The following is a 26,417-nucleotide window of genomic DNA, read 5'->3' as shown; positions in this document are numbered from 1 at the left end:
ATAACATTTTTTGAACTAGGCTACCCTTTTGGGGACAAGGGGAGATTACAGTAGACAGCCTTGCATCTGTTGTTCAATTCAATAAAAGTTTCTCAGCATCAGTCTCATATTCTAAATTTCCCACCAGTTCATTTTGTACCCAGTGCATCTGTAAAGGGTAATTTCTACCCAACAAATTGTAAACTAGTTAGGCTTTAGACTGCACCATGTATTCTTTTCCGTACTTGTAAGGGAGCCAGTGGAAGCTTTTTCAGATAGCCTTGGAGATGGTTTAACAAATGTAGCTTGCTGTTCATGTGTCGTTATAGGCAGCATAAAATATAGAAATTAAAAAAAAAAAGTAGACTGTTTAAAAGTCTCCCCACTTCACTGTCTACTTACAAGTGAAGGTGTGCAAATGGTCTTATCCTGAAAAATGAGCTGATTTAGAGTTCCCTATTTCTCATTGACTTCCATACCAAACTTGGATTTGCACCAACTCCACAAACTAGGGTTGAGATCTGAGAGTCAAGCTGGGTTCTTCTATCTTGCTTATCAGTAGCACTACAATTCTGCAAGCCAGATTGTGGCCCTAGCTGTACCTATGCAACCTCATGGACAGGTAGCTAACAGAAGTAACAAGTGTAAGTGCAGACATAATTTATCCTGCAGAAGCTTTGAGTGGGAGGGGGTTGACAGAAAAGACATTACTTGCAAACAGTAATTCTAATATAGCAGTCAGCGAGATAATGAAACCCCCCCCCAATGTTTTTACAAAGTCAAGTGCAGTTTTATCTTTAAAAGTAAGTTTAACAGGTGCTTAAAATGGAATTCAACTCAGTACTCTAGACCCCAGTCCTACACGTGTTTTTTCCATGTGCATGATTTGATTCCTATGGGACTACACACACACCTAAAGTTAAGGCTCAGGTAGAAGAGGTGGCACAATTAGGGCCCTAAATACCAGTGAGTTATGAATGTAGGAACAGTAATTTTGTTCAGAGGAAGAACTTATTCTGCTCTATAGTGCTTTTGTACATGCAAAGGTTAGTCTGACCGTACTTGCTTTCATAAGAAACAAGTAGTCATTACTGTTTGATGTAACTTAAACTTTAATAGAAAATGTTTTTTCCTTATTAAAAAATTAACTAGCCCACTCCAGTTCACAATGGCAAAGGTTTGAATAGTATTTTTTTTACTCCAAGTCTTAGATCACATTTCACTCATTTCAACTACAATAGTGACTTATTTGTTTAGTACTGAACCAGACCATCCCCACAAGCATATGCCATCAAATTACATTAGTCATGGGCTTGTGGAAAGAAATAGACGACAGCTCTGGAGCATTTCCAAAATCCTTCAGAACAGCAAAGTAGGAGGAGGTCCTTTCTGGCTCTCAATAGCCGTGGCTTTTAGACCTCAGTTGGCGACTGCTAACAAGTTACCAGATCTTTTTACTCCCATTTCAAGCTTCCTTCTCTTTCCACCCCCAACTATCCCCACTGAGTACTTACAAGAAAAAAAGTACAAAGACAATGCATTAGTTTTATTTCTCATTTGACATCCCTGTACTACCCTTCACTCAGTAAATACATACACTGCAACCAACATACAGAAAGCTAAAATGTAAAAACCAAAATACTAATTCAGAATGTTTTGAGACTTGTATACTGGTATCATCACATGAATATAGATATACATGGTGAAGGGAATTAATGCATAAACAGTGAACCATTGAAGTTACTGTATTAAACAAATCAGTTAGAAATGGAGGGGACCTAGCCACAAGCACAGCATTTTCCCCCTAATATGTGGAAATACTTGTAGAGTATGAATTTAGAAATTATTCCTTGGAAATTTGTAATGCAGAATGTTACTATAACTCATGAGACCCTTTCTAGCATCCATCATCTATTTACAGTAGAGAGACTGGGGTGTTTGGATAATGCTTTGCCAGAAGCAGTGACTAATCAAGTGGTATTAAAGGTCATGTAGGTGTGATGTCTTTTTATACAGAACTTGTACTCAGCCAAAGTATGGTATGTACACCAAAGTAGATTACAATGCCAATATTAGTTTATCGTGATACTGATCTTAATATTGCATCTTTTGTTGACAGATGTGCAGTCAGGTTCTCTCGAAAGTCATGGAGATAGTTGTATTGCTGAAAAAAGTACAATCAGATTTAGAGCAAGAGCTGTCCACTTAACAACAAACCAATTCTAAGCACAAGTGCTGAATGTGACAAATGTGTTAATATGTTTTTTTAAAAGTAATTAAATGCTTCGTAGTTTAGGCAAGTCTAGCTATCAGGTTAGGATAAGACCTAATTCGGGAAGGAGGGGCAGATTATCCCACATCTGCCTGTTGCAGGATTCCTACACCTTATTCTGACGCATTTGGTGCTGGCCGCTGTTAGGGCAGAGACAGAATACCAGACCTTAAGTCTGATCCAGTCTGGCAGCTCCTGTGTTCCTATTATAGGGAGGTTGGAAATATTTCAGTTCTGGTGGTTGCTAGCATGGATTTCTGAAATATTAAAGGAGAAACTGCTTCACTTGTGTATATATAGTAGCAGTAGCGCCGCTCCTTTTGCATATAGTCCAAGAAGTAGAACACAGCTTCTGCCAAGCTGAATAATAAGGTACAACTATTTATGTGGACTGCTAGTCGGCCCTTCACATTTGAGTAAAGATTCCAAATGATGTAAACTGCATAACAAGTGTTCAAAAAATATCATAGGTAATCAGGGGAAGAAAAACAGATCCCCCATATTTAATAAAAGTAGGGGTGGCTCCCCATCCTCTCCCTAGCTTCAGTAAACAGTGTTTATTCTGCTCTCCACTCCTACTTGGCTGAAGTGTGCCTGCTTCCCAAATCCTATTCAGCTACTTCAACCAGCCGTAGGCAGCATTCCCTGCCACTCTGCTGTCTTCAGATGACATTTAAAATAACATTAGATCTAGAAGTTAAATGACCATTGGTGAGATCTTGACTGGTGTACACTGTCTGGCTTTAAGACCTATGCATTCATCTGAGTAGGTTTATGCTAGCATTGGGATCTGGACAGAGGGATGACAGATAGATGGAAAATGACAACTAGAGTAGGAACGAATATGCAAGTGTGAGCTGGGGAGAAGTTTAAGAATCAAGGCTGTTGATAAAGGTACAGCCTCATTACCTTTATTGTCTGTATTGCCCCAGATCCTCTTAAATCGCGGAGGCTCTCTATTACCTCTTGGGGTTCCACTGCATCAGATAATTGAAGCAGAAGACATGCAGCTACTGTAAGGAAAAGAGACAAGTATGCATTCTAATAATCTTCTCGGTATGTAGCAAAACTTCTGCTCACTGATGTTTGTGCTTGAGTGTCTCAGCCACTTCAGAACTGGAATTTCTTCTTCAGACTAATGTCTACTGATCTGTTACAATGGATACTTCAGCCTGGCTGCAGTTGGGGGCAGAACCAGGCCAGTCAGTCATTAACAGTGAGGAAGTTTGCTCCAGGCATTGGCCCCTGTCAGAAAACAGGATATTGGGCTAGATGGACCATTGCTCTGACCTAGTGTGGCCATTCTTATGTTCAGTTTTCCCTTCCTCCACAGCAGTTCCCAGCCTTACTGACTGCAGAGCTTTTAGGAGGGAAAATCCAAATTTTAATTTCAAAACTTTAGACTAACAGTTTGGCCCCATAACATCTCCCAGGGCTGCAGTTGCCTTTTGGGAAATTGTCGTCTCAGCTCCACTCCGCTCCCCTTCTGAGGTGTTTGCAGCTTCTGGCACTCCTCAGGCACTGGGGAGAGAGCTAGGCTGAGAAAAAACAGGAGGTTTCTGTCTCCTGCTTCCCCATTATTGAGGGTCATGCAGGGAGCTCGGCCAGCTCTGCGTGCAGTCCCCACCCTGACAGGAATGGAGGCAAATCACAGTGAAGGTGTGGAAAAGGAGACAGAGTGTCACAGTCAGGTTTGTTCTTGCCTGACTTGTAAGGGGAGGTCTCTCCAGACTCCCATGTTTGAGAGCACGTTAGAGCTATGGTGCAGTGTTCTCTGGCTTTTTAACCAATCTTTTTCAACCCTGGGTTGAGATATGTAGTAGCAATTGTATATTTAAATTGTATATTATATATAATTGTATATTATAATATATAGTGTATATATAATATACAATTATACATTATAATAAAACAATATACAATATAGCAATTTAAAATTGGAACTTTAAATTAAGTATACTTTCAGGATCATACTTAGCACTCTTCAACCAATCTTATTGTAGAAGGCTATTAAATGTCTCCCTTTTTCCACACCCGTCTCCATAAGGCCTCCACTCTACAAGGGAGCCAAGTTCCATTTCCAACTCAGAAGCCCCTGGTTCATAATGCACTTTGGTACTTTAGGCACCAGACTAATTTATATTTTAGTTCCATTACCAGAGAAGGATGTGGCTAAGTTGTATCAATGTTAAGCACTGACATGGGGGGCAGGGAGGGGTGGAGAGGGAAGATGCTTACTGAGACATGAGCGTCCAAGTCCTCCATAACAGCTGAAAGAAAAGAATGACTTGTTTTAATAAGCTTTGAAAGTGCAGTAGCACCTGAAGTTATAATCTAAGCCAACAATAGTAGCAGCAGAGATTAATAAAATCAAAAGTATGGTTTTTTTAATAGGCTTACTTGCAATTTTATTTTATCATAGATAAAATTACCCACATCTACAATTCAAGCCTTTATTTTAACTAGCTGATTTTTCATAGGCATCACAACTTCTCTAGTTCTCACGCAGGTGTAGATGAATGTTTGACGGCTACTTTTCCTCACCAGTCTTTGTATGTATTCTCTCTCTGTGAAGAGAAACAGGCTCCACCTTCCATTTAAGTTAGATACACCTTGATCTGCAACGAGCTCCTTCAGAGTGGACCTCTGCAGTGATGTGGAGTTCTGCACAGGGGCCTGCCCTGCAGAGCTCCCTGCAGGATCAGAGTGAGAGATCGAGATGGCTGGAAGTGACGTCCCTCTTTTGTGAACTCGGTGCAAAGAGAATTCATTCAAAAATACCTTTGAACACAATTCCACTAGTTTCCTATGATATAAGGAAACAAGGCTCACAGTACAGGCGGGGGACATTAGAGGTGTGTGAAAATTCACTCATTTGGTAAAAACTGGGGGACTCCCCCAATCCTCCTCCACAAAGAGTTGTGTTCTAGATTCACAGAAAGCTAGACTGGATCATTTTGGTAGATTGTCTACCCCTAGCTTCTCTTGTGCCCACTGAGAAAGAAGAAACACTGCATCCAATGGAAATACCTCATCCTATGTCTGGGTCAAAATGCCTCCCCACTGTCTAAAGTCCATTTCTCAGTGGAGTAGTAGAATGTATGCACTTTAGATTGTTGATTAGTAGCCATTAGTGTTTCCTAAAGGCTCAAAGGACACCACCCTGGCAAGTGCTATGGATTTTAGTCACTTTCTCAGGTAGTACACCCTGAGTCACCCCACTAGACCAGCTGGGAAAAGGAGGGGCGCCTGCAGGTGGCCAGCCCTACATGCCTGTCGCCTGGGATCATTTCTCACTGAACGGGCCAAGGAAATGGAAGTGGTAAGTGTGCTCCAGAAGATGACATGGAGAAAGAGAGGGAATGTCACACAGCTTGAATTAACCGTAAAGAAAGCCACCCAACTGTCATTTGTCATTGTTTATTGTACGTTAAAGTTTTGATTGTTCATTCACCTGGAGGGACGTTGATAGGTGCACTGTTATATAAATGTGTGGCGATAGGAAGGAAATGGGAACTTACTGGATTAACGTTTTCCGGTTGCTTTCCAGACAGCCCCTTAGTTCTTCCAGAATGGTACAGCAGCTGGCAATGTCAGGAGTGTCTCCATCAAGAATAGGATGGTGATGCACAATAATCCCATGCTGCTGGTAGGAGTCTAGTAGGTTTGGCACCCGATATTTTGAGAGTTCTCCTCTGGTACAGAGCACAAATATATCCTGTGTCCCATACCTCTTTAATTCTTCTGCCAACAAACCAAGACACTTGCAAATAAAAAAACCTAGCAAGCTTAAGATCTACTTAGACAAACACTGCTAATCATTTCAACTTCAGGGATTAATGGGAGACAATCAGCAAAAGCTAAAAATTTTTCTCAGCATTAACTGAATCTACACTTTGATGGTCATATTTGAGCAGTCATGAAAAGAGTTTTGCGGACACAACACAAGTCTTTGCTAGAAAGCAGAGGTATGTTAGAACACGAGAGTGAGAATTTACATTAACTATCTCAGTGTTAAACATGATTCAGTGACCTGTGGAGACATGTTTAGCACAGCTGCTGTTCAGCTAACATTTTGGTTCTAGTAAGGTTACCCATGACCAGCTGACACACACACTAGAAGAACTGTAGGGTTAACCATGAACATTGTGCTTATGCTCATTGCTGGGATCCTGGAGTTGGCAAGTTATTGAAATAAAGATTAGAAGTATTTGTGCTTAGGCTTTGAACTAGCTCTTCTTGGGAAGTTTGCTATCCTGCATTAGGATTACCAAAGCTTCCTGTTATGGTACAGGAAAAAACTAGAGATGACTGGCTATGGGCTGAACATGCTCAGTGCTGAGTACTCTCAATTGGTAGCGAACCTATGTAAAAGGTCATGTTTTTCTCTTGCAAAAGTGTCTCAGTACAGTAAACAGTGCCCACAGCTTTGCATTCCCCCAAGTACATTGAGCATACTGGAGAAACATAATTGTTAAATATTCCAGCAGGAACTTTTCACTCAGTAAAAGGAAACGCTACATGTTCTAACATGCTATGTATTTGTAAAAGGGAAACTCTGAATGCTAATGAAGATGGCACATCTTAAGTGCTTGCAGTGAGTCATTACAATTGCTTTATTTTAAGAAGATACACATGGTATCTAGAAACACAGATTTGCTGATTAGAGATTATGCAATACAATCTCCAGTCTAAGAGAGGCAAGATTTTAACAACTAAAATAGTAAAGTTATGCACTTTAATTCATCCTGTGCATTTGAAAGTGCTTACTTACAATATGAAAAGGAAAGATCACAATTAATGTAATAGGTCATATATATAGATAGAGGGAGAGTGCGTGTATATATATTTTATATAGATTTACCTAGATCTTTCTGAAGATTTCTTCTAATATCCTTAAACCTACAACCTAAAATAAAATTGAAGTGAATTGCAGGGAATAGAAAATTTGAAAAAACAGTTCACTCTTGTAAATAGAGTAGTTGTGCATGACAGTGCAGACAGAAGCATCATCTGTTTAATATAGTAACTGGACAGCTATTCTAAGCCTGTAACTAAATTTTAGTTTTTATGCCTTCTTGAAAGAGATTCTGACATGATTAATTGGTCTACACTTAAAGAGACTGGCAAAAGATCAGCGAGATAGTTGTAGGGTTATGAGTAGGAATATTCCCTCCCTCCCCACAGGTTCTAGCATATAACTGATATTAAACTCTCCTCCCTCTTGGGGTTTTTGGTGTGTCATTGTCATTACCTTACTTTCTCCTACTTCATCTCCCAAAAAATAGCTACAAAAGTCCTTTTAACATGATGCTTATATCCAACAATGAGAATTATCAGGACAGAAAATGGGCACAGCAACTCCTGAAACCCAGGGGCCATTGCCTGGGTTGTGCTATGGTGTATAAGGCAAATGTGTGTGGCTAGATCGTGTGCTCCAAGTACTGCTTGCTCAAACCATTCCTCTCCTCTAGGTCCACTAACTTTAAAGCTGCCCTTACCACCTTTAGAAGTAGGCACACTCTGGGAGACATTTGTTCACTTCTGAAGATGAGGTGTTGGGATCCTGCAAGTAGGAAGCTATCTGCTGGCCTCCCACAAGTGGAATTTGGTGGAGCAGGCAGGCAGTGTTTAAAGAACAGACATGAGTTAAGAAGGGACACAGTCAGGTAGTTTAAAGACAAACATTTCAAACAAGTTTTGTATTAAACAGATTTTCCAAAGCCTAAATATTTAACACTTTTTTATACACACGTGTGGTTAAAGTGTAAGTGGAATTCTGTTTGGAACTAAACAATCCCCATATTGACGTTTGCAACCTGAACATTACGACAGAATACTAATGCATGAGAATGAGATAGAGATAACTGATTTCAAGCTGGGAGAAATATAAGCAGTAAAGAGCACGTGGTTAAAAACAGGTGAAATACTTTACATTATAACAATTTAAGGAATTAGTAACAGTATAGGAGTTTTTAAATGTGATTTTTAGTTTGACATTCCCTAAAATGGAAAAATTTGCCTTTGCCAGAGTAGTCCCATTTCACCAGCTTGCAGTGCCATTTACTATCAGACAAGGTACTCCAATTTGGAAAGCACACTAGTTTATCAGCAGTTACCTTTCATCACTTCTTCTGGATTAGGCAAAACAATCTTAGGCATCAAACCAAGAGATCTGATACCTCCACTCTTTCCAATACTGTGTGCTCAGACAGCATGTATATCATTCCACTAAGTGAGTAAGGGTTGAGAGAGATGGTTGGAGACAGCATAATTTCCTCCTAGCTTTAAAATATGCTTTCTACCAAACTTCCAAAACTGGTGCTACCTACCCGGCAGAGAACATACTCCCAGAAACTGAGAACAATAGCCGGACGACAGGGCTAACCTACCAGAAGAAAATGCAGAATATAAATTTAAGTTACAGTATTTTATAATTTGAATTCAAGTTTTCAACACTAGACAACTACTTCTCAGTGTGGTGTGGAAAAATTCACGAATAGTTCAGTTTGGATAGCAATAATTGCAGCCAGAAAACTTTATAGTGTTTATTAATAAAAGAGAATCACATATCTCCATGCTACTACAATATATTTCTGATCACATGTATCACACCCTTAGGTGAGAAGAGGTATATGAATTGTGTGCACGGGCACACACACAGAGAGATTGAAGAGCTTCTAACTCTTCGGAGGTGTATGTTAAAAGCGTCAATACTTCAGTCCAAACCCTTTTACTACTTGATTAAATCCATGCTGCCTCCACCTTAGGAGTTATGGATCAAATCTTCTTACGCTACAACACAGTATGTCAGAAGTGATTAATAATTAAGTTACTTGGGAAATACAGTAAATGAATTTTAGTCACTCACAAGTTATGTTTTAAACAGAATCTGGACTAATATCTTCAGGTTGAAGTAAGCCATGGTGGTTACATGACAACTACATTTGCTAGTTTAAGTCCCGTGTTTGATTTCATTACTATTTTTATGACTTTTCTGAAATATCACTGAAGACAGTGGACTGACGCATGTTTCTTTAGGACAGGTACTATCCATTGTCCAGCAGTATGCTTTTATGTACATTTAGGCCCTCATTTACTGCAGATATTTAGTTGCAAACAGCATACATACTGAGACCCAGTTTTCTTCAAACCCCAAATACGTTACTCAGGCTATTTCTGCAAAGCCAGAAATTGCAGAGTGAAACATCTACAACATGGGTATCTGACTACAAAGGCTCTTCTGGTCAAAAAAAAAAAATTTGTTTTTTTTTGGTCTTACCAGGATATCTGAAATGGTGTCTGATCATCTTGAATAGGTTCTTCATCAGATGAATCAAACTCATTCGTTTGCATTGCGCCAGTCTTTAATAGAAGAGTAATTGCTATAAGGAATAGTTTGTCAACATTTGCTGTGTTGCATGCACACTACAGCAGATGAGTTTTTTCTTTAGTAAAAGCTTACCACGGTTCATATGGGTTGCATTACTTATAAGACCATTCTGATATAGCTCAAAGATTTAGTTGAAGACCACAGACTGCAACATTACTGAATGTTAGCCACTACCTACATGCTCAAGCTTGTATAATATTTTGAATACTTGTCTGTAGCTATTTGCTAGGTAAATAGTTCATCAGGATTGTGAAAAACCCAGGTTTTAAATAGCAAAATAAGTTACACTAGGGTCTCTTTTAACCACCTATCATTCTGAAGTATTCACATGACTATAACACACTTGAAATATTATTAGATATAATATTTGGATATTAAAAACAGTCTCTAATTTTAGTTCAGTGTCTGAACTTTTTTTCTGAAGGTTATGAGCACATCAAGGTTCTTGTTCCTATTTTGAAACAAGTTTTAGAACTGTCTCTGAAGCGAGAGGGGAATCAATGGTGATACAGAGAGGTGCATTGCTAGTAGGTGGAATCAACTGTTGTTAGATGTTCATGAGAGGGGAACGGACGGAGCAGTGAATCATTAGAAGGTAGAGGGTGTAGGGTTAGGTTAGCTAGACTCTAGAACAGAGGACTCCAAACTGTGAGGTGTACCCCCTTAAGGGGGCGAGGAAGAATGCTCAGGGGGCCGTGGCGGGGCTTGGGCCAACCCCGGTGGGAGATGGGACATCTCCGCTCTTGGCCCCTGGCCCTGCCTCCCGTTTTGTTCCTGGCCCTAAACCTGTCCCAAGCTGCAGCCCTGGCCTCTGGCCCCAACCACGGCTCTGCTTTTGGCCCAACTCCAGGCCCCACCCCACCCCCGGTCTCAGCCTGACTGCTGTCTCACTCCCAGCTGCAGCTTTGGACGTGGCCCTGCTCCTGGCCCCTCAGGGGAGAGCGGGGCTCCAGATAGAGGTAAGGGGGGCACCATGTAAGAAGTTTGGGGATCACTGATCTAGAAGGTTGGCATGGCACCTGATGACACAGCTCAGAATAAACCAGGCTACCTTATTTTATGTTATGATTTTCACCATACTGATCTCATTAGATGGTTGTTCTGCATTCAAGCTAGTGAATGGAAGGGCTGCATACAAGCAATTTGTTAGTCAGTGTAGGATGTTATCTGATTTAGCATGCCTAATTTTGAAGGAAGTGATAGGAAACAAGTCACCGAATGGACAGAAATAATGAAAACATAAGCCATCTAAAGCAAGATGTACACAATAGGATATATGCTCAGCTCAAAGTGTGGAAAGTAGCTTCTTGGATTCTTCAAGATCAGATGATCCATCAAATGAAACTGTCTATTGAAAAAGATGACGAGAACATTGATTAGTTTGATGATCCTGCAAGTAAGACATTGTCAATGCTATCATCAGACCAGTCACAACGATAACTGAAGTCTCTGTTCCCAGCCTTCCAACAGCTCTTCAACATTTTGGTCATCCAGAGATTAGCAATTATGTTATTAACAACTGAAAGGCAAAGACTTGAGCCTACAGTTTTTTTTTTAATGCTAACCTCATCCCCCTCAGTGTAGCACAAAACGAGAAACACTTCACCTTATATATAGCTCCACACAGATTTTTAATTTACAAGTCCACTAATACATGCTGCTAGAATCAGTAGTAACATTGGTACAAGACTGCTAGGAATGACCCAATAACAGCTACAAGCATCTGTGCATAGAAAAAAAGGCATCTCTATTTAATGCTAAGGATTCTATGTCTGAAACGAAAACTGCAGAATATTGTGCAAGTAGCTGCAAATGCCACCCAAAAAGGAAAAAAATGACAAAATAGTCTTGTTTTGATAAACTGAAAACAGGATGACAGAACTTCAAGTGTTTTCATCTTAAACATCTGGCATATAGGTGTTTAACACACTAGTTAAGCCTTGTTGAGAAAGTAGTGACAGGCCTCCTAAAGCACAATGTAGAAGTCTAAAAGTTTTCCTGCAACTGTTAGCCGCCTCTTGGTTTGCTGGCTGAAAAAGGACAGGACAGCTCACACCCACCTCTCAACTACAGGTGGTGGAACTCAGGAAGATTATGGCAGTTAGCTGCATAAATATGTTGAAATTTGCATTAAGCACAAGGAGAACTTTCATCAAAATATAGTATGTTTTGCATAACAAGGAAACTGACAGACACTAAGTTTACAAAAGCAATTAAAACAGGGTTTGAAGGGATTTCACAGATTACAGGTTACCACCTAGACTGCAACAGTAATATAAATCTCGCTTGAACTAACTAAAACAACTGCAACCACAAAAATCAACCTAAAAAAAAAACACAATTCAGAGATGCTGTAGAACCTTTCCAATACATATCCAATGTGGCTGGCCCCCAACATGGATGTCAGTGGTTTAGATTCCCCTTCCACCTGCAAAAAAAAGTCTAAAATCTGGTTGATAGACTGCAAACCTGAGATCCTTCCTGCTATTCTAAAAATTAAACTGAACACCCAAATCTGTTTGTGAAGGAGGCTACATTAAAAATGAGAAAGTAAAATAAGGGAAGACACAACAGCTGAATTCAGAACATTGTCAGTTTTTATGAGTTGCACTTCTATCTAACCAAGTCTACATCAACCAAGTATGTACTGAGCATATTCAGACTGATTTGGTCAAACCCTTGTAACACATAGTAGGTGATGAAAAAGGTGGTAAATTGGTTACATTACCAGCTTCTGTGGGCAGGTACGAGAGAGATAGCCCTAACTAATTAGACTGGAGACGTTTCTTGCACTTAAGTGCAAGATCTCCACTACAGAAAGGTATGTGCTTTTATTTATTTTTAAATAGTTGAAGAATAAATGAGTTTACCAAGTGAATCATAGATTGCATTTCATTTCTAAAACCTTAGGTTTTTGCCCACCCTCCAGTAAAAAGTGGATTATTTTGTTTTGTTGGAAAAAAATTCACAATTCTGTACTACTGTCAAACAAAAGCTTCCATGAACAACCCTGAAATAACCAGAAAAGTAAAATCAGTCAAATAAAATATAGCATTCAAACTATACCTTTAGTGCAATCATACATGTATGTTGAGCATGGTAGCAAATGTCAAATCATCAATCATATAGGACGTATTAATATTTATCCAGGAAGGCCCGCCTTACCCGCCTCTGTTACCGGAATTTCCGCCTCAATCGGGCTCCCGACTTCCGGCCCCGCCCGCCGAGACCACGCCCCCTGACCTTTAGGCCACGCCCCCTCACCCCCGAGTCCCCACCCCACCTGGTCACCTGACATCCGGTCCCTCCTCGGGTTATGACGTCCTGGTCAAGATGGGACAATGGGAGAGGTTTATCCTCCGAGAGCGGGATTGGCCCCAGAGGGGCACCTGACCGGAAGTGGGCGGTGTGCATTACACGCCAAGAGCGGGGGTTGGGGTGTTTGAATTTGTGCCAAGAGCTGGGATTGGCCCAGAAAGGGCTGGGGGAGGAGTGTGGCGTCCCCATCCCCCAAGCGGAGCGGACTTAGGCCGTCCCAGAAGGGAAAGGTGCACCAATGGGGATGTTCGGACGGCGGCGGCACAGCCCCCGGAAGTTTTGGGGCCTTTAAAGCATCTCGTTTTCGAGACAGCGTGGTTCACAGCTTGTGGAAAAAAACGCCGAGAGGGGAACATGGACGCCTTCACCACCCCCGTGAGGCCTTCGAAAATTGTTTTGGCTCCTCAGTTCTTGGCCCCCAGGCTTAGAAATCGCCACCTTAGCAACAGTTCCGAGGAGGACAGCCCTGTGGCCCAGCCTTTGTTCGACACGCCGGAGACGCCCGACGAGTCTGACGGCCTTACGCTGTCCGTGCCCATGGAGGAAGGCGGATTGCGGGAGGTGCCGGCGGGGCAGGCCGAAGGAAGAAACGAGCCGCGGGTAAAGGACCGAGCAGGGTTGGTGGGGGGTGTGTGTGTGTGGTGGGAGTTAGTAACCGAGCAGGGTACTGTAAATCTAAAAAGCCAAAGCCAAGCCGTAGAGACTTATAGCTATGTCATTTTCTGAAAAATCTTTCGACAGGTGACCACAAACAACATTGCATCAGACAGCACAGATGAACCAGACCCTGCCTGTTTCTGCTCAACACCGAAAGAAATCGTTGAAGGGGATGATGGGTATATGGCATTTAAGAGGCGTCTCGGCATGGAACTGGCTGAGCCAGTGCCACAGAGTCAGCGTAAAAAAGTCATGCAGGCTATTGTACGTGTTGCTGTTTCTGTTACCCTGAATTACTGTCTTAGTGAAAAACCTTTTGAAGATTGTGAGGGTTGTGTCATAGACGCTCCAGGCCAAAGGGACCATGACTGCGTGACTTGGGCTTCAGAAGATATAAACTGCAAGCTTCGGGACCTGTGTGCTGAACTATGTTTTGAAAGTCTGTTGAATTCTATTATAGGCATAAGTTATATTCTAAAGTGTCTCTGCTTAACTGCAGAACATTTAGATAATGAGGTGGAGTTGGTAAAGGCTGTACAATTTGGTCAAGACCCATGCGGTGTTCTTAAAGAAATGACCAAACCGGAGGATGCCTCTTTAGAGCGTTATATGAACCGTTTGGTCCGCACAAAAAGTTACAGAGTCTTACTTAGGAGGCAGGCTTTTTGTAATAAATCCAAAAGGATTAAGTTAGAGAATGGTGACAGGCTCTATACACAATAGCAGGCTTGCTAGCTGTAAATAAAAGTATTGAAAAGGGGTTTGTGACTATCTGTGTTTCTGTAAGATGACCTTTGTGGGCCTTATATGTACATAATAAATGTTTCAAAGTGGCAGCATGTTTTTTAAAAAATTAATAAAAAAAGGTTTTTGTGAGAACCAGCTATTGTGTCTTTGTCTATTGACAGCGAAAAGCTGTAATGTTTGTAGTAGAAGCCTGTGGGGAGGGGAAAAAAACCAAAGAAACCAGGAATGTTTGAGGCACAGGTCTGATTTACCATCCCACCCATATGATAGTGAACATTTTAAAATAAAAGCCTCAGGAATTGGTGGGTCATGACAGATTTAAAAATAGTATATTAACAACAACCAAAATAAAAAATCACATACCTTTTATATTTTGAAAAACATTTGTTGTAATAACATTTTAAAAGCTATGACTGTGGTACAACCATTTTAATTTAAAAAAAAAACCACCCAAGCCATTCATTGCTATTTGCTGGGTCCTGCAGTTAGACAGTAACATTAAGAGGGGGAGGTCTTTTATGTATGGCCATTATTGTTTAATACTATAAGAAGGCCCCTACAAGAAAATTAAAAATTACCCAGCAGTGCATGTTACAAAAAAAAAAAAAAAAGGGATATAGTGACTAAATCACCTTGCTAACTGGACTTTGAAAGACTCAGAATGATATAAAAAACCCAACCTTAGATTTTTAAAATAATTTTCCTAACAGACACTATGTAAACAGCTGGAAAAGTAGCCATGCCTAGATAACAGGAAGCTTTGTTTTTGTGAATCTTCCTTAGAGTTTGTTATTTCTCCAGATAACCTCTGAAGGGGATAGGTTATGGCATTCCTGTGCAAGTTCCCACTATTGAAACTGCTGGACAAGTAGCCATGCCTAAATAACAGGAAGCGATATTGTAAATCGTCCTTCGAGTTTGTTATTTTTTCCTTCCAGATAACTTCTGAAGGGGAGGGGGGAAGTATTATCTATTTTCCCACCACTGGAAGGTCTTGTTTTTAAAAACAATGTCAGTGGAAAATTTATAGGTGAATGGTAATCCTTTAAGAAATAAACAGTGGGAGGGTATAATTGTATGCATTTGTAGTTATTAATATTCATTTTATAGGTGTTTTGTAACCAAATAAGTGTCTCTGGGGTGCTAATGGTAATGTGTACATTTACATACTGTTATGGATAAAAGTCGTGTAAAGTAACCCCACCTGCTTTTCCTTGCAAACCTCCCCCCAGGCGTGGAGGTGGAAAGAGCAGGCAATAAAGGTAGCATGTTTGATTATTCTAACATATATTATATAATGTTGCTTTTTTTGTTGTTCATGCTATTCTTACTAAGAATGATAGGTGTTTTTATTGCAGTGTGATCTATTGATTATGGAATCCACCCCTTCAAGCACCCTTTCATCAGAGGGAGGTAAAGCCCTCTATTTTAACTATATAATTGGTGGGGAGGGTTTAATAGATTGCAGGGTATCATACTAACTCAAATTATGCCTGTCTTTCATTTAACAGATGCAGATACAAATGTTCCAGCTTGCTTGTATCCTGTGGTAGAAGGTAAATTGTGCTTTATTTTTAAAAAGCTGGTTGATTTTATGTTTCTTGAGGGCTAGTTCTTGACTGGAGGATTTTTACTCTAAGCACGTGGTATTGTGGTGGTGTTTTTTTTAAAAAAAAAAGTTGGTTTATTAAGTTTGAGATGTTTTAAAAAAAGCTGGTTTATTTATGTTTCTTGACTGGAGGATGTTTAGTCTGATCACATGGCAATGTGTTTTAAAAAGTTGGTTTATTTTGTGAGCTAAGTTAAGCAGTGTGTTTTTTGAAAAGTATTTGGGAGGGTTTTTAGTGTGAACACATAGAATTGGAAGGGACCTCAGGAGATTATGTAGCCCACCCCCTGCTCAGAGCAGGACAAACTGCAGATTGAACCCAGGATCTCATGCATGCAAAGCATGTTTTACCACTGAGCTACCTTAAGGGGTAATGTGTTTTAAAATGTTGGTTTATTTTGTGCAAGGGCTTGTTCTTGAAAAAAAAGTATTTTGGGGGTTAAAGCTGCTTACAGGAATTAGTCTTACCACAGGATGGGGGTAGAGATACTTGTGGATTTTTTTTTTTAAAGTATTTTAAAAAGTATTTTGAGTTGTTGTGGGTTTAGAGATAAAGATGTGCAAAAAGTATTTTGGAGGATTTTTACTCTGAGCATATGTTTAAAAAGATAGTTATGGTTGGGGGGGGGGGGGGATTTATTGCATATTTTGGTTTTGGGGAACCTAGGGTAAAAGCCATGTTAGCTGTAATAGTATGAAAGGTTAAACTATTTTATAATAATTTTTTTTTTTTTTCTTTATAGTACGGTCAAAACCTGAAAAAACTTTAGGCCTTAAAAGAAAAAGAAAAGAAAAGGAAAGATTCACCACTGTCAGAGCCTGACAGAGAGATGAAGTCCAGTAAATATATATATATATATATTTTTAAATTTTATGTAGCCGGTGTGGTACAGTTACATTTTCTAATAAAATGTTATATTTGATGCTAAATTGGAACATTTTGTTTTCCTAATTAGGCAAGGCCTGCTTTCCTGACGCTGTTGTAGCTGAAGTTCCAAAGAACCAGAAATTTTCTCCAAGGTCGGCTCAAAACAGCAAAGGCGCACAAATGAAGCAACAGGAAAGTCCCGAGCTCAGATATGTCAAGCCAAAGGACTCTGGTAAAAAACACCACCACACCTCCAGTTTCTCAGCGGACGACACCATACCAAGCCCTGAGACAGCTATGAGCGAAAACACATGCATTCACAAACCCGGAGCACTCGCTCTAGGGGTTGTGAATCAAAAAAGCAAGGGCTGAAAGCTCCTACGAGGCTGGGGTGTTGGAGAAATATTGCAAACCAGGCCCCGGCATCGATATGTCTGATGCAGTTCTTAGTTATTCTAAAGAACTATGGGGAAAATATGACGCTTCATTCAGAGCGCACTTGGACGCCTGTGCCGCTTCATACAGAGCGCAATTGACTTCAATGAGAGAGGAAATGGGCGAATATCACACTTCGTTCAGAGAGCTGATGGGCGCTGTATTTTCCAGAAACCCTGTAAATAATGCAAAAGCTCTTAATAAATACACTGAAAAATATTTCAGTTTTCCAGAGGGTGGTTCTGAAGCCGCACAGATAGTCACGATAAGGGGTACCCGACTGTTAAAGTGTAACCAAAAAGGGGGACACCATTTGAGGGATAGACAGATGGCTGCCAAAAAGTTACGGTCCAGGGTTATTGCAAAAATTTTTAAAAAGGCTATAAAGGTGATGAGAAGAAAAAAAAAAAAAAAATGCCCCCTAGCGAAGATTTTCAAACTGGAGCGTCTGAGAACGGGGAGGTGGAAACCGGCTCTCTAGGTGGGTCCCCAGCTGCTCCCTTGGAGCCTGACATAGAAGATGACCCCGTAGAGGAACCACCAAATGACCCAAACGCGCGCCGTTCCTAGCGGACACGAACCAAAAGGGTGGGACACGTTGATGAGGGTCATGGCGGAGCTAAATGTGCCATCTTCCATCATGGGCAACGTGACCAACAGGGGTCTTTTGGAACGCCTGAAAACTGCAGCCGTGGTTAATCAGAAACCTTTTTTGCCTCCTAAAAAACGAAAACTGGCTAAAAGCTTTGAATGGCTCAGTGTGTAATGTTTTGTTTTTTTCATGCTCTAAATGGTGTATTTTTGCTTTAAATAAAAAAGCATGTATTTTTTACAATTTAATATCTATGTGTGTTTTTTTAAAAAAACCAAACATCATTTTGTTTTTTTAAAAACCCCTCGCTAGGGGCGCTTTATTAAGAAACACGACTATAAAAGTCATTACAAGATACACATGTCTGGGCATGTTGAAACATGTTTTGGGCATGCCTGGGCTTGCCCAAGAATTTACTTTTTATATTTCTTACAAAATACACCACCATCCGGTCGTTTTGCACTACGTCGTTAGAATATAATTTTAAAATCTGGTCAAAAGGTAAACCCTTGCTACGGTCGTGTAAAAAAAAACACGCAGTGGTAGCCACAGGCGACGGAACGAGGGTCTTGTAATTGTCTAGTGTGAAACGCGATGTCAGCGGCATTTTTGTTTAAAAATTTCATGATGCTTCTAGGAAACAACACGCTGTCCGGGGGGTGTCCGTATGAATCAAAAAACTCTCCGCGGTCACGCTCCGCCAGGTACAAGGCGAGCCAGTGTTCACCCGGTTGGTTGTGCGGATGCGTGTTGACCACCAAACCCAGGGGTCTCCGAGACAGCCTGCCGCCGGGGAGCCAATCGCTAGGGAACACATCTAAGAAACCCTCTTTCGTGTCAGGGTCCGCTGATAAGACACGCAAGAGCTGCACGGTGTCCATGTTCACATGTAGTCAAACAGAACGTTTCTTCTCTGATTTATCTCTATGACGTTGTCAAAAACCCCATACATGATCATATTGACGGTGGCCGTCAAAGCCTTCGCAAAACGTATTTCTGCTCTCAGGTTCCCGGTTTTAATCAGGGAATAGTGGTCGGCGCACTCCTGGTCGGGAGACAGGTCAAAGGCAAACAGTGTGTAACCCTGTGCAAATTCCACACGGTCGATGAGCAGCGCGCGATCTTTCATGTGTTTACCGGCTGTCTGTACCAGATTCATGTACTCCCTCACGCAGCGCCCAGCCTCAAAGTCCGGTTGCAAGGGCTTGGTGGGTATCTGTTCACCATCCACGTACAAGGCCACAAAATTAATATCGTAATGTTTAAAGTGAAAGGGGTTTTTAGCGTAATTACCACTGAAGGCGTCGTTATCCACAAACCCCAGAACAAGCGTTTTGGGCAGCTGTCCCCAAAACAGGTTCTCCTGGTTACTGACCCTGCTGCCTGCGGGGATGCTAAACACTTTCATTCCCACACGGTCCACAGGGTATTTAGCATTAGCGGTAAGCAGGGCCTCAGCGTGCCCCAAACTGACGCCTGGGGCCACCCGTACTTTCTTCACAAAAAGGGACGCTGAGACGATGCACAGCTTATAGCCTTCGGCCGCAACCCCCATCAAACAGAAGGCATCTTTACTGCGTGTCAGTTTAATTTTCACGTCCACGCCGTTCAACAAAAGCTTTTCTTGAAAAAACAGGTCGCTGTGCAGATGGCCCAACAGCTCTATCGTCCTGCTCTGGGCTGTCAGATTTGACCTCTTGACAAACCCTAGATTCTCGCCGTCCTGCGCCACGTCTTCGTGTTGTCCGGGGGCATCTTTGAAAAACAGGCCGGCGGAAAATTGCGTGGCGAGAGTGTCATCGCTGTAATTGAGCACGGCTTCTATAAAGGCCCTGTAAAGATAACAGTTGTTGCTTTGACTTATGAGGCGGTCTCCCAGCGTGACATCCAGCTGGCTGAAAATAGACGCCACGGGATAATTCACCAGGCCCACCGCGGCGTCCCAGGCGAGGGCGGTTCCATCTCCTTTTACGATCTTGCAACAGAGGTTCAGAAGTGTGTTGTTTAAATCCATATAATCTATGCCGTTCCCAGCTGTAAAGAAGTCGAGGGGGGATGCCTCCGTAATGGCCGATAGCGGTGGCACCTCGATGTAGATGCTTTTCTCGATGCTGGTCTGGGTGGGGGCTATTTGGAACAAGTCTAGTTCGGATTTGGCACATTCATCAGACCCACAGTGAACGAAAGCCATGGTGATTAAAATATGTCTTTTTTACCAGGTGCTGGGCGTCTCCTACGCTTTCCCTTGGTCTTTCGCTTATGACGGCCCCCGTGCGTCACGGCCTTTCTTTTAAAGGGCTTTGGGGGACCCGTGCGTCATTGGTGTGAAGCGCTACTCTTTCTCCTTTTAATGTACAACAATCCCGACCCCTCCTGCTTGGGTGGGTTCCTCAGCTTCTCCAGAACAGCTCGGGTGACATTACCTACCACGTCTCTAGCTATGTTTTGAGCGGCGGTTTTGACGTGGGGTTTAATGATCTCTAGCCCCCTCCTCAAAAGCGGTACGGCTTTTCTGAAGAGACTACGGAATATTCCACCCACTCCTGCACCGTACATCACGGGGGACCCGTGATAACCAGGGAGGGCGTATCCAGCCTGGGCTTTGTAATAGTTGCTGTAGATGACAGGGTCGCCATAATTTTTTAGGATTACCATGTTTTGTTTTGTTTTTTAGAAGCCTCGCTCTCTCCGGGGACGCAGGTGCAGTTTGACAATCACCTTACCAGAGCGAAATGAGACGTATTTGTTCTGGTCTGTCTTTATTTCAATGGTGATGGTGTCGATGTGGTGTTTACTGACAGGGACGTAGTGTGGTTTATCGTAGGTGATGGTGACAAACTCGTTGTTTGTTCCTCGGACGAGCACGCAGCATAATAGTGGAACGGAAAAGTCTCCCACAAACTGATGTTCCACGATGTCCGTGTACAAATATAAAGAGTTAAAACCCCCTGTGATGTCTGCCGAGAAAAGGATTTTATTAACACGGCTCTTGGGGTACAAACCCAGAATATTAGCCAACTCTCCGACCGTGGAAAACGTATAAGCTTCATCAACGGCCTTATGTCTAACTTTTCTACGCACGGGGTCATAGTTCAACACCATCTCGGGTGCCCCTGGTTGACTAGCCACAGTGCTGTTCATATGTTCCAGTAATTCGGGCATGGACAAGTAATAACCTCGTCGTAGGACGAAATTCCATTTTTTATCTCCATAGGTGATTTCAAAAGGCGTGTCTTTGTTGATGTTGTTCCAGCTGTGTGGGTACTGTATTTCCACTAACCCGATCTCCCAGGCCCCCGGGAGATCCAAGGGTTTAATTAGTTGTACAGTAAAGTTCGAGTTGGTGTTTTGGGGAAAAACCCCAGAGCTGGCGTTGCTAGGTAAAGTAACGTAAAAGCCTCCATCGCTCATTTTCTTTCCTCCCCTCCCACTCTTTTACAGGCGTCTAAACGTCACAGAGTTGAGAAGCTTCCACCCAGCTGTTAAACTTCACGGGCTACCCCAACCATTTCACCAACAGCTGCTTTTTTCTCCCTTTTCCTTTCACCGCTAGAACTTTTTCAATCCTGTAAACCCTGTCCCGTTTGGGGTTCACTTTTTGTAATTCTTCAGGGTAAAAAGATCCAACAACTGCCTCACCCGCGTAATCTTTTAATCGATATACAGGCCTCTGTCCCCTCGTTAAGGCTTGAGCCACTATGAATATCTCATTGGTAAATGTTTGTTCATAACCTTTTTCAAAAGCACCTTTGGTTTTAGATAGTCTCACGTGATCACCCTTTCTAAAAGGGGCAACAACCGGTTTTACTTCTAAACTGTCTCCGTATACCGTTTTCCACACTTTCAGAGAATTTGAGGGGTTCACATCGACGGGTCTGGCACGTATGGTTCTGTGAAAGCTCCGGGTGTAACTCTTTATAAACTCGGGTAACGCTTCGATGTAGCGAAAGGTGTTGCGGTAGGTAAAATATCTCCACATCCTAGATTTTAAAGTTCTGTTAAATCGCTCCACAACCTCAGCTTTGACTTCGTTATTAGTAACAAAATGGCAAACGCCGTGCCGCTTTAACAACCCGCTTAAAGGTTTGTTTAAAAATTCTTTTCCCTGATCGGTTTGTAATTTCTGAGGCACACGCCTTTGGCTAAAAATAGCTTTAAAGGCCTCGGCCACTTCGCCACCAGTCTTCTTTTTGAGGCCTAAGGCCCATGCATATTTGGATAAAATATCTATCACTGTTAAGATGTACTTAAAACCGCTGTTGTGTTTGGCAAACCTTTGCATATCCACCAAATCTGCTTGCCATTGCGCGTCCACGTCGGAAACGACCGTCTTGTTTCTTTTAAAACGTATTCGGGCCGGTTTGTGTAAAGCGTAAGCATCCTGGTCCGAAAGCCAGGCTTTTACCGCACCCCCTGCTCAAAGTTTTACTATGCTTTTTGGCCGCTTGAAAAAGAGAGTTCACCCCTCCAAAGCTCCCAATTTCCCCAGGGGTGTAATATATTTGCTTTAAAAGAGCCGCCTTCGTTGACATGGCTGTCGCGCGTAACACAAGTATGAAAAGACATAGTTATGCTGACAATCTTTATTAACAGCCTGGTTTAACACACCCCCTTTTTACAGCTGCTTCCCTCTCAGATTGGTGTAACACACATGTGCAAAAACAGCTGACGCATGGTTGATTTACTCCCTCAGGATTATCGATGTGTATGTTCTCAAAGGCCTGTAAAAAGGCATCGTCGACCTGTCGAGAGATTTTTCAAAAAAAGAAATAGCTGTAAGTCTCTACGGCTTGGCTTTGGCTTTTTAGATTTACAGTACCCGGCTCGGTTACTAACCCCCATCACACACACACACCCCCCACCAACCCTGCTCGGTCCTTTATCTGCGGCTCGTTTCTTCCTTCGGCCTGCCCCGCCGGCGCCTCCCACAATCCGCCTTCCTCCAGGGGCACGGTCAGCGTGAGGCCATCAGGCTCGTCGGGCGTCTCCGGCGTGTCAAACAAAGGCTGGGCCACAGGGCTGTCCTCCTCGGAACTGTCGCTAAGGTGGCGATTTCTAAGCCTGGGGGCCAAGAACTGAGGAGCCAAAACAATTTTCGAAGGCCTCACGGGGGTGGTGAAGGCGTCCATGTTCCCCTCTCGGCATTTTTTTCCACGAGCTGTGAACCACGCTGTCTCGAAAACGAGACGCTTTAAAGGCCCCAAAACTTCCGGGGGCTGCGCCGCCGCCGTCCGAACATCCCCATTGGTGCACCTTTCCCTTCTGGGACGGCCTAAGCCCGCTCCGCTTGGGGGATGGGGACGCCACGCTCCTCCCCCAGCCCTTTCTGGGCCAATCTCAGCTCTTGGCACAAATTCAAACACCCCAACCCCCGCTCTTGGCATGTAATGCACACCGCCCGCTTCCGGTCAGGTGCCCCTCTGGGGCCAATCCCGCTCTCGGAGGATAACTCTCTCCCATTGGTCCATCTTGACCAGGACGTCATACCCCGAGGAGGGACCGGATGACAGGTGACCAGGTGGGGTGGGGACTCGGGGTGAGGGGCGTGGCCTAAAGGTCAGGGGGCGTGGCCTAAAGGTCAAGGGGGCATGGTCTCGGCGGGGCGGGGCCGGAAGTCGGGAGCCCGATTGAGGCGGAAATTCCGGTAACAGAGGCGGGTAAGGCGGGCCTTCCAGTCACGTGGACCCTTGACTGACAGTGTACCCTTTGTACTACTCCCATCTTCAAAAAATAAATCCATTTTGAGGCACTTGGAAGAGAGGAAGGTGATCAGGAACAGTACACATGGATTCACCAAGGGCAAGTCATGCCTGACCAACCTGATTGCCTTCTATGATGAGATAACTGGGTCTGTGGATGTGGGGAATGTGGTGGACATGATATATGTTGACTTTAGCAAAGCTTTTGATATGGTCTCCGAAAGTATTCTTGTCAGCAAGTTAAAGTATGGGTTGGATGAATGGACTATAAGGTGGACAGAAAGCTGGCTAGATCATCAAACTCAATAGGTAGTGATCAACTGCTCGATGTCTAGTTGGCAGCCGGGAACAAGCGGAGTGCCCCAGGGGTCGGTTTTGTTCAATATCTTCATTAATGAACTGGAGGATGCGGTGGATTGCACCCTCAGCAAATTTGCAGATCACAGTAAGCTCAGGGGAGTGGTAGATACGCTGGAGGGTAGGGATAGGATTCAGAGTGACCTATATAAATTGTAAAATTGGACCAAAAGAAATCTGATGAGGTTCAACAAGGACAAGTGCAGAGTCCTGCACTTAAGACGGAAGAATCCCATGCCCTGCTACAGACTAGACCGACTGGCTAGGCAGCAGTTTTGCAGAAAAGGACCTGAGGGTTACAATGGACAAGCTGGATATGAGTCAACAGTGTGTCCTTACTGCCAAGAAGGCTAATGGCATAGTGGGCTGCATTAGTAGGAGCACTGCCAGCAGATCGAGTTAAGTGATTATTCCCCTCTATTTGGCATTGGTGAGGCCTCATTTGGAGTACTGTGTCCAATTTGGACCTCCTCCCTACAGGAAGGATGTGTGCAAACTGGAGACAGTCCAGGGAAGGGCAACAAAAATAATTAGGGGGCTGGAGCACATGATTTACGAGGAGGGGCAGAGGGAACTAGGTTTGTTTAGTCTGCAAAAGGGAAGAATGAGGGGGAATTTGATAGCAGCCTTTAACTACCTTAAAGGGAGTTCCAGGGAGGATGGAGCTAGGCTGTTCTCAATGGTAGTAGATGACAGAACAAGGAGCAATGGTCTCAAGTTGCACTGTGTGGGAGGTCTAGGTTGGATATTAGGAACAACTTTTCACCAGGAGGATGCTGAAGCACTGGAATGGGTTACCTAGGGAGGTGGTGGAATCTCCAACCTTATAGGTTTTTAAGGCCCAGCTTGACAAAGTCCTGGCTGGAATGATATAGTTGGGGGTTTGCCCTGCTCTGAGCAGGGGTTGGACTAGAGGACTCCTGAGGTCCCTTCCAGCCCTAATATTCTGTGACTAACAGAACCAACAATCATTGAGTGATCCATTCACTGCCACCCATTCCCAGCTTCCGAGTCACTCAATATTTCACTTACGTATTGACAGAACAGTTATTGCTAATTGGGATGATGATGGTTTGTCATGTGAATTGGGCTGAGACCACCATGCTCATTTGAAACGATAAACTACAAACAGCCATTAGATGGTAACAATTTCTGGCCACTACAACCAGGGGGGAATTCAAATTGCTACCTTAGCTGATAAAGATTCCATACTCATTACCCATCTGAGCCATCCAGTTATGCTGCCAAGCAATTGCCAGACTACCCATGGCAGAAACAAAAATAGTGTCCTGCAGCGGGGAATAAGGGAAAGAAATGAGAACGGTATGGGGTGTTTGCACGCAACAGTGTGGGCCTCAGGCTACATAGCGAAGAAGAACATTCACTGCCTGTGGGCGTGCTTACAGTGGAGGTGGAAATGTCACACCTAGAGCCAGCACCAAACTGGCACAGGGTTGGGATAGGCCCGTGAAAGTCTCCGAACTGGAGCCAGAGGGGAAAAAAGCCCTGGCACGGCTGTACCAGGGCGAGCCCTAGCAAGGGAGGCAAGCGTGCTGCAGCATGTTGCGCCATCGAGGTTACCACTCGCAGGTGGCGTACATCACACCAAGACACGCGTGTGGGGGGTGTGAGAGCGAGCGAACGAGAGGACAGACACGTGCATTAAGGCCGAAGCCGTACAGCATGTGAGGAGGCAGGCTATGTCCCCCGGGAAGAGGCGGATCCGGGGTCACGTTTCCCGGGCCCCCCCAGTCACTGACCCACGGAGGCCGGAAGTGACTGACTGTTCAGAGCGGTCAGGGGACAGAGGGACGTTTTCTCTGGGGGGGGGGGCTGCCCCCTCCCAAGAAGTGGAGGGTAACCCCGCCCCCTCTGCCCCCCGGGGCTCGGGAAGCGGGGGTCACATCCCCCCCTACATCCCTGCCCCGGCCCGGCTGAGGTGGCCGTAGGAAGGAGGGGGGCGCAGCTCCTCGCGGCCCGGGCGCGGCGGGAGGAGACTGGGAGGCGCCCCCCGGAGCTGCACACTCGTCCCCAGGCCCAGGGGCCGGGAAGAGGAAGCAGCCTAGCGAATAGGAGCCGGACGAGCACACGGGGCTCGCCGCCGCCGCCGCGCCGGGCGCCCCCTTACCAGCTTCACCCTCCCGCGCCGCGGGCGGGCTCCCCTTCTCCAACCGCCCTCCGCCGGCGGTTTCAACAGGCCTCTCTTCTCTGCCCCCCGCCCTTGGGTTCGGCTCGGCCCAGGGCGCTCATTAGTTAATCCCTTCCCGCTCTCCCCCAATCACCTGCAGGCGGCTCGCGCCGCGCCGCGCCGCGCCGGATACAAATACCCCCCACCCCCTCTTCCCTGAGGCCTTTGGAAAAGCGCGCCCAAGCTCTAACCGGATTGGTTAGCTGGGAGCAGGGGGCGGGGCTATGGCTGCTGAGCGCTTAAAAGGCGGGTCGGGTGGGGGTGGAGTCGCTGGGTTTTGGTTGCTAGGTGTCTATTGTGCAG

At 43.9% G+C, this 26,417-nt stretch overlaps 2 protein-coding genes across 7 annotated transcripts; both read right to left on the bottom strand.

Annotated features, from left to right (window-relative positions):
* Window positions 1-1,510: 1,510 nt before the first annotated feature.
* On the bottom strand, window positions 1,511-26,134 carry CDKN3 (cyclin dependent kinase inhibitor 3). 6 transcript variants are annotated; one of them, XM_067554788.1, is made up of 8 exons: window positions 26,055-26,128; window positions 9,534-9,616; window positions 8,584-8,639; window positions 7,116-7,160; window positions 5,773-5,995; window positions 4,490-4,521; window positions 3,161-3,264; window positions 1,511-2,143 (listed from the first exon to the last, which is right to left on the bottom strand). In XM_067554788.1, the coding sequence occupies exons 2-8, from the start codon at window positions 9,605-9,607 to the stop codon at window positions 2,057-2,059; spliced, it is 621 nt and encodes a 206-aa protein (XP_067410889.1). In that variant the 5' UTR covers window positions 9,608-9,616; window positions 26,055-26,128; the 3' UTR covers window positions 1,511-2,056. The 6 variants fall into 6 exon arrangements, with proteins under 6 accessions (XP_067410889.1, XP_067410891.1, XP_067410890.1 ...); XM_067554790.1 differs by lacking the exon at window positions 8,584-8,639 and having other exon boundaries at window positions 26,055-26,134; XM_067554789.1 differs by lacking the exon at window positions 7,116-7,160.
* LOC137157760 (uncharacterized protein F54H12.2-like) lies at window positions 18,754-20,061 on the bottom strand. The gene has a single exon (XM_067555181.1). It carries the CDS (start codon window positions 20,059-20,061, stop codon window positions 18,754-18,756), a length of 1,308 nt encoding a protein of 435 aa, XP_067411282.1.
* Window positions 26,135-26,417: the final 283 nt, after the last annotated feature.

This window comes from Emydura macquarii, unplaced genomic scaffold (assembly GCF_026122565.2).
Source record: "Emydura macquarii macquarii isolate MOO-44397 ecotype Brisbane River unplaced genomic scaffold, CSIRO-AGI_Emac_v2 contig_1551, whole genome shotgun sequence".
Taxonomy (NCBI): domain Eukaryota; kingdom Metazoa; phylum Chordata; order Testudines; family Chelidae; genus Emydura; species Emydura macquarii.
The sequence above is the reverse complement of the archived record's forward strand: the minus strand, read 5'-3'. Positions and strand labels throughout refer to the sequence as shown.